Source organism: Strongylocentrotus purpuratus, unplaced genomic scaffold (genome assembly GCF_000002235.5).
Source record: "Strongylocentrotus purpuratus isolate Spur 01 unplaced genomic scaffold, Spur_5.0 spur5_scaffold_6, whole genome shotgun sequence".
NCBI classification, from domain to species: domain Eukaryota; kingdom Metazoa; phylum Echinodermata; class Echinoidea; order Camarodonta; family Strongylocentrotidae; genus Strongylocentrotus; species Strongylocentrotus purpuratus.
This window is the reverse complement of record NW_022145612.1, coordinates 36,758,712-36,773,974: the sequence shown is the minus strand read 5'-3', so window position 1 is coordinate 36,773,974 and position 15,263 is coordinate 36,758,712. Positions and strand designations below refer to the sequence as shown.

At 35.7% G+C, this 15,263-nt stretch overlaps 1 protein-coding gene across 2 annotated transcripts; it reads right to left on the bottom strand.

The window, feature by feature from the left end:
• Positions 1-445: 445 nt before the first annotated feature.
• On the bottom strand, positions 446-15,214 carry LOC579325 (N-acylglucosamine 2-epimerase). 2 transcript variants are annotated; one of them, XM_011667282.2, is made up of 10 exons: positions 15,031-15,214; positions 9,650-9,806; positions 9,263-9,338; positions 8,521-8,596; positions 7,305-7,474; positions 6,303-6,527; positions 4,962-5,043; positions 3,885-4,192; positions 3,161-3,248; positions 446-2,744 (listed from the first exon to the last, which is right to left on the bottom strand). In XM_011667282.2, the coding sequence occupies exons 2-10, from the start codon at positions 9,757-9,759 to the stop codon at positions 2,680-2,682; spliced, it is 1,200 nt and encodes a 399-aa protein (XP_011665584.1). In that variant the 5' UTR covers positions 9,760-9,806; positions 15,031-15,214; the 3' UTR covers positions 446-2,679. The 2 variants fall into 2 exon arrangements, with proteins under 2 accessions (XP_011665584.1, XP_003729603.1); XM_003729555.3 differs by having other exon boundaries at positions 15,084-15,213.
• Positions 15,215-15,263: the final 49 nt, after the last annotated feature.

Here is a 15,263-nt window from a genome sequence, read left to right as displayed (position 1 = left end):
TTTATCCAGAGATAACATATATTCATGCAGAAAGAGAGGGAGAGAGAGCAAGTGAATATATATGTTTTATAGTTTAATAAAAGAGAGATATCGATGCAGAGAGAGGGTTATAGACAGAAGGGAGCAATTAGAGAGGGGTAAAAACAGTAACTGGGAGTGTTACAGATATATAAAAGAAATAGTCATAAATCTTTTCTCTCTCCCTCTTCCCCTCTCTCTTTCTCTCCCCCCCCCCCCCCCCCCCCCCCCCCCCCCCCCCCCGCTCTATTTCAAATAATATTCTTAGGAAATATAACACATACACGCTCACACAAAACCCTGTTAAAAAAACAGGATAGAAAGGGAGAAATTAGCAAATCTAGAGCATATATAGAGAAGGGAAAGATTGTACCAGTGTACAAACGCATTCTGGTGTATAAAGAACAACACAGTTCAAATTGCAATATTAGTTATTTAACGGAATGACTTTTTATTGATATTAAAAAGAACATCTAATCCTCAAGAATAGTGGAAGGTGATAAAAATATAATGTATTAGTATACTGCTGCATATAATAAATCAAATCAATTGTGATATTCATTTACTAAAGAACAACTTCAGAAAAAGATGAAAATAAGCTTTCAAAATCCTGAAATTAGCAAAATGTTAAGATGTTCAAAATAATTTTCTTTATTCTTTTGATAAACATGATTAAAAAAAAAAAAAAATGTAGATCAATGTGGCAATAAAATAATGTCACCTGTATTGACAATTTGAAGAAGAAAATGTGATTACTTTACTTGCCTTTATACAATTCCTCAATGAGTTGAAATGGGAATTAATGTATATCAATAATTCTTTAATGACAAAGACAATACAGCTGACTTTCTTGAAATGACAAGTTGAACTAAGTAATATCTGATGGCCCTCAATGCAACATATTTTGTGCGAATATGATCCTGAATTTATTGAACTTCCACAAAAGTTATTCTACATTGTCAAATATACCTGAATATACATATAAACTCTTTATTTCAGTATCTCATGAAATAGTTCTTTATTTGAAAGGCACATATCATCTACTGGCATAATCTTGTCAGGGCAAGAGTATACATATACAATTTCATTCTTTTTTAAAGTAGTGCCATTATGACAGACACAAAATCACATTTCAACAAGAAAATATAGGTATTTTGTGAGATAGCTAGGTAAAATCACACATAGCCTAATATTTCTACCTTTAAAAAAATGATAAACAAAACAAATAATTGCACTTATTATGGAGGGTTGACTTACCTTGCAGTGTCAAAACAAATATCACAGGACTTTTACAGGTACATTGTATCAGGTCAAAAAAATATAAAACAAACATCAGATTAGAAATGCAGCACATGGGCTATTAGCATACAAACGCAGAATACAAATTGGCTAAGTTATCAATTGTGCAAAATGACCAAAAATATAAATGAAAAATAAATATCTAAAAAATAAAAATAATAAGAAAATGGTTGTTTATAGCTAGTCAATATTTTCTGCCAGTGCATTTATTTCTCTCAAAAATTGGTTGATTTTTAAGTATTTGTTTTTCAGTTCTCAATTGTTGAATATAATTTTCAATAAGTATCTGCATTTTCTAACACATGTACCTTTCAATGTACACGTCATGACATCACCTAAAGTCCCAGATACATAACCCTGAGCATGTATCCATCTTACAAATGTTGGATATTATTCTACGGTACTTACAAACATATTAAAAATGTACCGGTACCCAAATTATTTTAGGCATAGAAAGTGAGAAATATAAAATACATCTGAATGTACAAATACTTAGTGTCCTTTCTTGGACTAAATGACACACACATTACATTAATATTAATATTCTCATCAAATGGAATGTCTGAATGCTGCTAATATTATCATACATTGCAGCAATTCTATGCATTTTAGAAGAAGACTTCCAAGAGGAGTAACAAAAATTGAGCAAAAGGTGTATACCCATAATAACCTCAAATTGTAAATACATATATATTGCAGACGACAGAGGAATTTGCATATCAAACAAGTGAGTTCTCACTCAGTTTCAATGGAGTAAATCAAATTTATATCAGTCATTTAGAACTGCATACCGGTAACAGAGCCACACGAAAAGGAACATGTTCATTGATATTTATCTTGATAGATATACTTTTCACAAAGTTAGGGTTCAAGTCATTAGGAAAGGCCTGCTCCGATTGTCATTCTGTCAAACAAAGATGTGTTAAATATGTTTTGAGAGTTCTTTTTCATAGCTCATTCACAATGTATTTATTTCATTAATAATATCTAGTATCAAATACTACATTATAAAACATTATCTAACCAGCTGTCAAAATTCACCTCAAAATTTTCAGCCGTATAACCTTATTGAGTTAAATCATTGACTAAGGACACACAATTAATTTCAAAAATTGAAAAAGCTATTTATCAAACCATTTCATCCATAAAAATACCCACTCAGCCCACTGAAACCTAAGGATACTTTACAATACACCATTTACACACAATTTATTCAAAAAAATATTCCTGAATTACCATTCAACCAATTGAGTTTTTAAAAAGCAATCACCACAAATCATCTATTAAAAAAAGTATGAAAGAATGAAACACAAGTACTAGCAAACCAGAGAGGTAGTCTTGTTTTGTCATTCTTTGGCAGATCTACTTCAATAGTTCTTGCAGCATCCCAATACACATGAACAGACATCTGGGAACATGGAAGAAACCTAGAGAGAGAAAGAATAAAGAGATATCAGGCAAGAAAATGTGATAATGGATTCTTGTTGAGTGAGTAATCACGATACCATTTTCGTTATTTCTCTGGCTCTCTTTGGAATGCAGGAACATATACCTGTTTCAAAAGAGAAAGCTGCAGTTTGTCTACAGTTATAAACTTAGGCCCTTCCTGATACACATTAGCTGAAAATTCAAATGTATTGCTTTCACTGTTGGCAAGATTACTGCAATTAAAACAATTTTTCACCAGCTTCAGCCATGCTTCTACGATAAGGTAAGTCTCAAACAATTAAGGAATTCTTCCTGGACCAGGTACCTATTTAAATTACTTCACCCATATCGAGAGAGGCTAATGTCAATGAACGTCTTACTACAAGATCACAAGACTGTGCCTGTTTCTATTTACCTTTGAAAGGTCCCCCTTTGAAGTCTTGGCTGACGACTCCTTGTTTTGATAGGTATCCATACCATCCTCCGTGCTCTGGATCTACAAACTACATACAGGCCAAAAGAAAAATCAAAGTTAGGAGAAACTCATCAGACTGACTAAAACCCTAATAGAACCTTGATAGAAACAATGTCTAAAGTCTCTATATGTCCCCCAAACTATGACAACATCTTACAGGTTCAGGTCATTTTCATATGCAGCCACTATTTTAAGGAATAATTTATTGGAATACCTTAGAAATGTAGAAACATGAACAATTTAGAAGTATTTTGAAAAACTATATATTCAGCTCTTTGTAAAATCTCACAATTATGAAAACAGTGCACCATTTTTCCTCCTTCTGTATTCTGTTCTATAAAGTGTATAAGTGGCATGCAATTATGCCTATGTGTTATATGCACGATACAAAAACGTTTACTTATTATTATATTAAATTGGATACTGTGGAGGAGTTGAAACTTTTACAGGAAACTACATGTACCTTATGAATGTGTCATGTTAGTAAGTTTTTAATCATCCTTACAAAACTTTCTCAGCAAAAATCAAGTACTTACCTCAACAGGCTTTGCAATGTGGTACAAATGACATTTATCTGTTCATGCACACATTATAAAATGGCTTCTCCGTAATATACTACACTAAGATTTGAAATGCAAGAATGTAGTAACTTGGTCCTCCTTACATGTTTGATTGTGTAGTCCCAGACCTGCTTGAAGTAGTCCAGGTACTGCTGTTCTCCAGTCTCCCTGTAGGCCATGAGGAATGCAATCAGAGCCTCGCAATGAGGCCACCACAGCTTCATGTTCCACTCCAGCTGTGTTGGAGAAAGACCGTCCGCATCCAGAAAGTAGAGGATGCCGCCATTCTCCTTGTCCCAGCCCGTCAAAAAGGGCTTGACCATGAACTGCGAGATGGCAAGGTCACGGAGATCAGGTCGGTTGCGCTTCTTGGCATACTGGAGCAAGAACCAACCCGTCTCTATTGCGTGACCTAGATGGAAATTAAGTCACATTTATTTTCTCATCAAAAATATCTTCTTTCTTTTAACAGGATATAGACCAATTTTAGTTCCTTGGAAAATTGGTTAAGTCTAGAATTATCAATTTCACTGTATATATGTATCACCAAAATATTTGAGCATTGCATAAAGTTATTGCAAGACGGCTGACCAGCGGAAAAAATACTTGAGAGCAGTAGCAATTTATCTGTTGAAAGTTTAAAAAACAAAAAATAAACAAGAACCTTAGTGATAAAATATCACTTGTAGGATAGCAAATTCAAAAAGAGCTACAAGCAAAAATGCTTTCTTTTAATCTGCAATTGAATATATATGCATTTAGTAAATATTGCTACAATTACAGGTAAACAGATGAATGAAACAATGTTTTCGATGGCATACATGCAAAAATATGAATTTCCAACTAAATGAAAGAAGTGTAATGGACAAACTAGTGGACCCAGGGCCCTGTTTCATAAAGCGTGTTATTGATAACAAAATACGATAATTGTTATATATGAGCTACTGAAATCCTTAAATTTGATTGGCTGACAGCAGATTTATCAGGGGTCAGTGGCATTTATTATAAACAGGGCCCAGATATTGCAAACTGTACTTAGCATAGTCTAGATCATGCATTTATCATTTCACAGGTGCCAGTCAACTAAAAATTGTGATGCAAATAGGAACTGTTTTATACACGGTTGGTTGCAAAAAAAGTGAAATAAAGACAAGTGAAAGGGGAGAGTAATGCTAGCTGACCTGGATTCATGACACGTCCTTGAGAACCTGGAAGTTCATTGCCATCTGTACTGACAACTTCTAGTATAACCTCATCATTTCTCTGACCAAAGGAAAAGTACAGAGACGATTAAAAACAATATATTAAAGGTACTATGTCCCTTTTGCAGCCAACCTCAAATGCTGTAGAACTTTGCAGGAATTATGAATATGCCATGTATGTCCTATCTGTGAAATTAAAACGTTAGCAGTGTCCTCATATTCAAATTACGCAAGGAAATCTGTTTACTTGCTAGACTTCACTGTGAGACACTATTGAGTGACTGACTGGCTTTTTTTTCTTCTTTGGTAATGACATACATGAAAAGAGTTGTAAAGGGTACATGAGCATTTGTCTACATCAATAACCCACTTCTTGTGATGGCCAAGATTAAACTGATTGAATCTTTGCTCAGCCTAAAACGTATGTCCATTCGGTACAATTGTATGAAAATCAAGACTATTACTTTTGGGCTCTATAGCCCTAAAGTCGATGTGACAACTAATAGTCGTTATTTTCCCACTTGAAGACGATTTCAAGCCCCACCTTTTTTAGGGAAGTTCTAAATTAGTATTATCTTTCAAATGCAGTTGGAATTTAACTTTTTCATTTTTTTGGCCTGCAAATGGGACATAGTCCCTTTAACCAATAACGTAATGCAACCAGAGAGGTGAAGAAAAATATATTAAAATCATTCTGAGGTTTTTCAACAAAAAAAATTATATACAAAATAAGTTTTTTACAAAATGATTTTTTTACACTTTTTTCACCAATTATGAAGAACAGAAATCATCATAAGTTAACACCATATTGAGACCCTCCATAGGTGGTGGGGATACTTGGGATAGAAAATTCTGATCTATTGTCTAGATGAAACCTTCAGCATGCTAACATCATGAACAATAACAGCAACAAAATCAAGTCCAATCTAAAGGCAAGAATAATTAATTGCAGGATTCTTGCTTAACATTTTAATTTGGATAACCATGCAGGCAGAAAACATAGATGATTGCTTTGTGTGCCAAAATCAACTTCAGTTTTGGCTTTCATTTAGCAAAAAATCAAATAAAACAATAAAAAAGTGAGAGATATATCAGGTGTTAGGACACCCATGGCATCTAAGACAACTGCTAATTTCAAGTCCTGTGGATGCAATAAGGATATTTTAGCACCAGAAGGGCAATAACTGTATGTTACATAAAGTATACAATTTAATGCCTTTTTTGCTCTCAATAGATGATGTGACCTTACGGAAATCCTTTTCGTCTTTGTTCTTGGATACATAAATTTATCTCACAAAATTGCACAAATTAAGCTCTAACCTGTATATGCTGCATCGTCTGTTTGAGACCCCATTCTTCCAGGGGAGCATACTTCTCTCTCAACTCAGCGTCATCCCACGCCAACTCCTCGACCAATATGATAAAGATCATGGCCACTGCTAGCGTGTTAACTGCAGGTGAACCGGACAGACGAGGGTGCCCTAGGGCTGTGTCGTCCACCATTACCCAATGCTGGAGTTGGTCCATCATGGCTACCGCTTCGGTCTTGATAGAAAGACAGACAAAAGTGGTGAAGGGGTCGAATTTTTTTTGGCATAACATTCTGCAACTACCTTTTCCACAAACCCAACTACAAGTTATCTCTTTTTTAGTATTCAACAGGTTAAAACTGACAAAAGTATTTCATTCAAACAGTTGTAATTGTCACATTATGAGCCATCCATCAGATTATCGTCATATTTTTCTAAATATGATGAATTTGCAAGAATAATTAAAACCGCATTAGATTATATCAAGTACATTCTGACATTGTCTATTGAGAGCCAGAAGGGTACAATTAATGAACTCCTTGCTCTCAAAAGAAAATATCATATCACAAATCTCTGTCACACTCTCTTCTACTTTTTGTTTTATATATTATCTATTCAGTGATTCCATCTCCATACTTTTACAAAAAATATCTATGACAACATATAGCTTAGAAACATAATAGGATCATTGTAGATACTTGTCTATGTCCTGGGTCAACTATGACCCTATAGATAATGGGGCAATAAAAAGCAAATTATTAATAAATGTTACGTTTTTCAGGAGAATGAACAACTTTCATGTTTATCATAGTAAGGGCATTAATATTAATGGACTTCCTCTACACAGTTTGCTTGTGACAGTATTTTAGCATGTATATGTTTCATGGGTTTCACAGGACATCAAACTGGTCAATCTACAATATTATGGAAGACTATAATCACTAGAAACTGAGTGATGAGATTTTATCACCCCACTGACAATATCTTTCATCAAATTTTTTGTCAAAGTCACCTTGTATTTTGCCTCTCCTGTTGCTCTAGCTAGCTCTGCCATAGCAATCATGTAGAAGCACTCGCTAAAGATGCTTCGTTGAATCTTGATTGGATCCCCCGTCTTTGTGACCGTAAAGAAACACTTGTTGTTTTCAGGATTCTTCACATACTTCATTAAGAACTCACCTCCTGCACAAGTAATGTTTGGAGAAATATATAAATAGCTAAGCCTAAATCTTTGCACACAGGTAGTTTGGACAGGGACACAGACATTGTTGTGAGTTGTTGTTTGGATAATGGCTACTTTAAATTAGATTATTGTAAATTTATTGCCAGCTCATTTTCACATACATCCCTACAAAAATTTGCAAAAATAAAACCCTCACAAATATAACGGGTTATACGATAGTGAATATTTATTAAAAAAACGGACTATTGATAAAAGTAGTTCACAGATCACATATTTTGCTTTAAAAGGACTCCATTACCATAATGATATAAGAAGCAGAAGAAATATACAATAATTAATATTGAACTATGATAATACACCCGATACAAAAGAGAGATAAGAATGGTTTGTAATAAAAATCCAAATGGGAAAATTAAAGGATTACTACTTGGTAAAATGTTTTATGGCTTGAGAGAACACAAATGGATAAAGACAACTACATTTGTCTTCATCTCTATGAGCACATATTTCTCAATGGTAAAGATTGAAGCTTTGATATATAATTATCTTGCTTTGTCAAGCATGCCTCAGGCAACCTTTGTTTGTCAAGAGCATGGACCGTGGTAGAGGTATACCGGTACATAATTTGTCTTTTCGGACAAGAAGGGCATTGACTCACATATATAGAGAGTTAACATCCTTCTGGCTTGCAGCAGACATTATTTGATCTGAATATAATAATTTTTCAAACTGGGGGGGGGGGGGGGGTGTTTCACAAAGATTAAGATCAATTTTAAGTTGGACCTAACTATGGCAGGCCATTCATGCCATTGGTTGCTCTCACCATTATGATCTTTAGTTAATTTTTTCCTTCAATAATGAATCATCAAAAAAATGTAAATTTTGTAGATCTGTGACCATGATTTGTATGTCCCTTAAGAGACCAATGCCAGTAAATGGTGAGAGCAAACAATGGCATGGACAGCCTGCCATAGTTAAGTCCAACTTAAAGTCAATCTTAGTCTTTGTGAGAAACACCCCCTGGTCTATATATTATCATAAATACCTCTTTTAGCAACATTCAGTATTGCATCAGTGTGATATTTGGGGATGTTGTTGTATAGCTTGCAGTATGACCAAACCTGCCAAAAATTTAAACAAAAATAAATGTGAAAATGTGATGGAAGTGTCAAGGGTAAAACAAAAGATGGATATAGTACAGATATAGAATAATCGATTTCCTATATTGTAGGTTAAGAAAAAGTTATTATATTCATGTCATCTTGAAACAAACGCTGATAGTCTCTGACAACTGGGTCACATGATCATGTCACATGACTCTTTACATTGATAAACGCTTTGGATTTTGACACCATGATTTAGCTTTTATCTCCTGCATTTATGATTGACCTCTTCAAACTTTTGTCTTAGCTGATACCATAGTTTGCTTGGGGTCTTTGTTTTGGACTCTATGTCAAGGTAGAAGATAGATTGATAATGATCTAGTTTCCTTCCATTGTCTTTCAAAAGTAAAGAAAACAAAAAAACAACAATGGCATGACAAAGTTTGATCATATGTGTATAAATGCTTATCATTCTATTATTCTGGCAGAGTGCAAAGTACTACGGCATCGTAAAAGCATTATAAACATTTTATGTATTTGTTTACAAAGAAATGAATGACCATATGAATAGTTAAAGGGATAGTTGAGTTCTTGTTAAGACTCTAAAAAAACTAAAAAGTGGTAAACATTTTTTTGCTAGTGAGGTATTATTATTATAAGGATGGGATTGCCCTTCAATTTTACCTGTCTGCCTTGAAGCCAGCAATACTTGGTTTCATCATACACCTTACCGTCCCTTCCAAGACAGACAAAGAATCCACTGCAACCAAACAGAGGGAAAGAGGATTAAAGTCTTACTGATTTAGAATCAAGATTTATATTTTAACAATACGTGTGGTTCATGATAACAGCAGAAAATATGATTAATTGAGACCTTTAATATTTAATGGAAAGAAAATAATTCATGCTGAGCCTCCGGGCATCTGAATTACTGCCACTTAAGCCTACTTATTTAAGAGAACTTTGATTTCACTAACAGCTTAGTTAATATTTTGTTCTTTTAATATAAATGCAGATTATAATGCAATTATAAGAATGATATTGTTAGAATGCCATCTGCTCCATCCTTACCCATTTTTTTCATCATGAGAATTTGTGAGCCAGAAGTTCATGACCCGATCCAATTCCGACTCACATTTCTCCAGGTAAGATTCAAGCTGCTTTCTTGTTGCTTCGTTCATGATGGAAAGTATCCAGACAGACAGAGTTAGAGAGGTGTTTCTTTAAACTGCATCAAAAAGAAAATTAAACAAACAAGATAAAAGAAAACATTTATTGATTGAATGGTACAAATAGGGATGATTAACATTAATGTCATTATGTCCGAGCCTGAGGAACAATTTAACATATGAGGCATTTGGATCCAATAGGAGAAAAAAAATTATTTATAAAAATACCAACAATTAAACAGTCTGAGGAGGCGCGCGATAGTTCAGTTGGTTGAGCAGTGGTCTCGTAATCTGGCGACCCAGATTTGAAACAACTTGATGCGCTATAGTCTCCTCAATTGGTAAGACATTAATCCTCATTAACAAGCATTTATGCTTTCTTAGCAGTCAGGTAAAATTTAACCACCACTATTAAACTAAAAATTAAACTTAACTAAAACTAAACTATGTCTTTGTAGATAAATGGAACAGACAAAAAGTGATGGAGTATTAAACAAGGTTACCGTATAGGAACTTTATATCATGTATATCAAAAGAATTAAAACTTAGGTAAATGATAATGAACCTACGGAGCCCCGGAAGTGACATGGAGAAATTTTTTTTTTTCTCGTTTTCCTGAGATAAATTCTCGTTTTCCTGAGATAATTTTTCGTTTTCCTGAGATAATTCCCGTTTTCCTGAGATAAATTCTCGTTTTCCTGAGATAATTTTTCGTTTTCCTGAGATAAATTCTCGTTTTCCTGAGATAATATTTCGTTTTCCTGAGATAATTCCCGTTTTCCTGAGATAAATTCTCGTTTTCCTGAGATAAATTCTTGTTTTCCTGAGATAATTTTTCGTTTTCCTGAGATAAATTCTCGTTTTCCTGAGATAATATTTCGTTTTCCTGAGATAATTCCCGTTTTCCTGAGATAAATTCTCGTTTTCCTGAGATAATTTTTCGTTTTCCTGAGATAAATTCTCGTTTTCCTGAGATAATATTTCGTTTTCCTGAGATAATTCCCGTTTTCCTGAGATAAATTCTCGTTTTCCTGAGATAATATTTCGTTTTCCTGAGATAAATTCTCGTTTTCCTGAGATAAATTCTCGTTTTCCTGAGATAATTTTTCGTTTTCCTGAGATAAATTCTCGTTTTCCTGAGATAATATTTCGTTTTCCTGAGATAATTCCCGTTTTCCTGAGATAAATTCTCGTTTTCCTGAGATAATTTTTCGTTTTCCTGAGATAAATTCTCGTTTTCCTGAGATAATATTTCGTTTTCCTGAGATAATTCCCGTTTTCCTGAGATAAATTCTCGTTTTCCTGAGATAATATTTCGTTTTCCTGAGATAAATTCTCGTTTTCCTGAGATAATATTTCGTTTTCCTGAGATAAATTCTCGTTTTCCTGAGATAATATTTCGTTTTCCTGAGATAAATTCTCTTTTTTCCTGAGATAATATTTCGTTTTCCTGAGATAAATTCTCGTTTTCCTGAGATAATATTTCGTTTTCCTGAGATAATTTCCGTTGTAAAATGAACAGTTAAAATGAATTGAAAAAATACAATTTTCTTCTAATTTTATAACGTTTTGGCATCTGAATGCCCCCCCCCCCTGAGTACGATGTCATATATATTTACTGTAAATTGCGAGCGAGCGAAGAGCGCAATTAACAAATAAAAGACACTAGTCTTACTCGTACAAATTTAGGTACAATACCAATTTGGATGATAAATCTATCTTGATTCAAGAACACTTTATTAACAGACTGCCCGATTACAATAGGGGACAGCCCACGAGGCCGACGGCCGTCAGCCTAGGGCCTAAATCCAGTTTTAGGGGGGTATTCAGCAGGCGCGGATCCAGGATTTCTTAGGGGGGGGGGCCAAATTTGAAATTTTGCGAGCCAAATATTGGTACGTAATGGTGACGAACAGTGACGTAATGCGGGGGGGGGGGTCGGTGCAGGGAGGGGCGAGTTTCCCCCTCCCTCCTCCGCAAAACGCGGAAGCTTTGACGTTTCATTAAATTATTAGAGAAAGAAGACGATTCGTTGTCGAGTTCTCGACTCTTAATCCTCGTCTGAATTTAGGTTCCCCCCTCCCGTGCGAAGCGCGGAAGCTTTTACGATTTATTAAATTATTGGAGAAAGGAGACGATTCCTTGTCGAGTTCTCGACTCTTAATCCTCGTCTGAATTTAGGTTCCCCCCTCCCGTGCGAAGCGCGGAAGCTTTTAAATTTCCTTAAATCATTAGAGAAAGAAGACGATTCGTTGTACCGTTTTCGAAAATAATCCTCGTCTGAATTTAGATTCTCCCCCAACCCCCTCCTCCCGCGCGAAGCGCGGAAGCTTTTACCTTTCATTAAATCATTAAAGATTCGTATTACCGTTCTCGCCTCTGAATCCTCGTCTGAATTCAGGTTCCCCCCTCCCGCGCAAAGCGCGGAAGCTTTGACGTTTCATAAGATTATGAGAGAAAGAAGACGATTCGTTGTACCGTTCTCGATTCTTAATCCTTGTCTGAATTCAGTCCCCCCCCCCCCCCCCCCTCCCCTCCTGCGCGAAGCTTTGACGTTTCATTATATTATTAGAGGAAGAAGACGATGCGTTGTATCGTTCTCTATACTCTTAATCCTTGTCTGAATCAGGGGCCGTCTTAGGGCCCCTGGGGGGGGGGGGGGGTCGAGGCGGCGGAGCCGGCCCCGGAAGCTCAGGGGTTTTAGGCGTTTAATTAAGGTCAGATGAGCATTTTTTTGTATACCTTATTATTTTGTGAGACTGGCACGTCACTATTTGGCGTGGGGTCCAGGGGGCGGAGCCCCAAAATATCAGGGGTTTTAGGCATTAAATTACCGTCAGATGAGCATCTAAGGGCCCGCCGTAGGGCCCTAGGTGAAATCCAGGGGGCAGAGCCCCTGGAAGCTTAGGGGTTTTAGGCATTAATCACGGTCAGATGAGCATATTTTGATGCCTCATTATTTTTCAACACTAGCAGTTAACTATTCTTTCTTTCTTGCTCTCATTCTATTTTATTTCTCTTTAATATACTTTTTCAAAAAAGTAGGGGGGGGGCTCGGGGCTCCCGATCCCCGCCGTACCTCGGGCCCTGACAAGTAGGAATCAACTAAAAAGTGAGGAAAAATCTCGGAAATTATGTCATTTCAGCATTATTAAAGTAATCCACCGTTGTGGAATTAGAAATAAACCACGTTTGAATTTGATTTCCCCCAAGCCCCCCCTATCAGTACGCCAGTATCTCCTCTTTTCCTTTTTTTCTTTCCCTTTCCTTCCTTCTCTCTTATTTTTTTGATTGGGGGGGGGGGGGGGGTCAACAGCCTGGGAGGCAAGGCCCTTTCGCCTTCCCCAATCTCCTTCTTCCCCCTTTTCTTTTCTTCTTCCTCTTCTTTCTTTCCCTTTTTCTCTTCTTTCTCTTTCCCTTCTTTTCCTTTCTTCTCTCTCTTTTTTTTTTTTTTTTGCGGGGGGGGGGGGGCCAAGACCCGCTCGGCCCCCCCCCCCCCCCTGGATCCGCGCCTGGTATTCAGTTATTCACATCACCTTGTAGGTCTCAATTATTGTCGAAATTCGATATATTTATGAAGATAATTATCAATTCCAAAAGGGCCTTAAAGGGGAAGGCCACCCTAAGAATATCTATATTTTAATAAAAGGAGACAAATAAGACAAAGTGATTAATAAAAGTTTGAGGAAAATCGGATATGAAATAAGAAAGCTATGAAATGTTCAAGTTTTAAACAAATTAAAATCGATCAAGAAAATCGGGAAATCTGTGATCATATAACAAACGATGTCTGGGGTTCGAAAGTTATGCAACATGTATTGGTCGGGAATTATCTCAGGAAAACGAGATATTATCTCAGGAAAACGAAATATTATCTCAGGAAAACGAGAATTTATCTCAGGAAAACGAAATATTATCTCAGGAAAACGAGAATTTATCTCAGGAAAACGAAATATTATCTCAGGAAAACGAGAATTTATCTCAGGAAAACGGGAATTATCTCAGGAAAACGAAATATTATCTCAGGAAAACGAGAATTTATCTCAGGAAAACGAAAAATTATCTCAGGAAAACGAGAATTTATCTCAGGAAAACGGGAATTATCTCAGGAAAACGAAATATTATCTCAGGAAAACGAGAATTTATCTCAGGAAAACGAAAAATTATCTCAGGAAAACGAGAATTTATCTCAGGAAAACGAGAATTTATCTCAGGAAAACGGGAGTTATCTCAGGAAAACGAAAAATTATCTCAGGAAAACGAGAATTTATCCCAGGAAAACGAAAAATTATCTCAGGAAAACGAGAATTTATCTCAGGAAAACGGGAGTTATCTCAGGAAAACGAAAAATTATCTCAGGAAAACGAGAATTTATCTCAGGAAAACGAGAATTTATCTCAGGAAAACGGGAGTTATCTCAGGAAAACGAAAAATTATCTCAGGAAAACGAGAATTTATCTCAGGAAAACGAAAAATTATCTCAGGAAAACGAAAAATTATCTCAGGAAAACGAGAATTTATCTCAGGAAAACGGGAGTTATCTCAGGAAAACGAAAAATTATCTCAGGAAAACGAGAATTTATCTCAGGAAAACGGGAGTTATCTCAGGAAAACGAAAAATTATCTCAGGAAAACGAGAATTTATCTCAGGAAAACGAAAAATTATCTCAGGAAAACGAGAATTTATCTCAGGAAAACGGGAGTTATCTCAGGAAAACGAAAAATTATCTCAGGAAAACGAGAATTTATCTCAGGAAAACGAGAATTTATCTCAGGAAAACGGGAGTTATCTCAGGAAAACGAAAAATTATCTCAGGAAAACGAGAATTTATCTCAGGAAAACGAAAAATTATCTCAGGAAAACGAGAATTTATCTCAGGAAAACGAAAAATTATCTCAGGAAAACGAGAATTTATCTCAGGAAAACGAGAAAAAAAAAATTCTCCATGTCACTTCCGGGGCTCCGTATGAACCTGATCGTACAACAAAACTATGTCTGTATGATTCTGAAGCTTTCGGTCTAGATCCTGGCTATAGTCTGAAACTGAGTGAAAGCTTCAGACTTTTAAGTCTCTGCAGCTTACTAGTGATCAGGCGATATATAAAATGATGGTCTGAAAGTGAAAGTGAAACTGAAACTGAAACTGAAACTGAAACTAAAAGAGAAACTCAGGAAGTTTAAATACTACCATTACTAGTAATATAGCTGGATTAATTCCTGGAACTTGGAATGGAAGAGGTAGAATATAAATAATAGCACTGCATGCTGATAGTGATACTCACGAGATTGGTATAATACTAGCTGGAAGAAAAAGAATAGCACTGCTGATACTCACGAGATTGGTCTGTCAACTGTAACTTGAGCTGAGCTACATAACAGTGTATATCTCTAGTATAGCTGCAGCTTGCAGCTTGATGTCAGCTGATCAGCTAACCTAAAAGAAGACACCAAAACAAAATCTAAGCTCTCCACCGTGTTTACCCGGAAATGCAAATGAGGCACAGTACTAGTACAG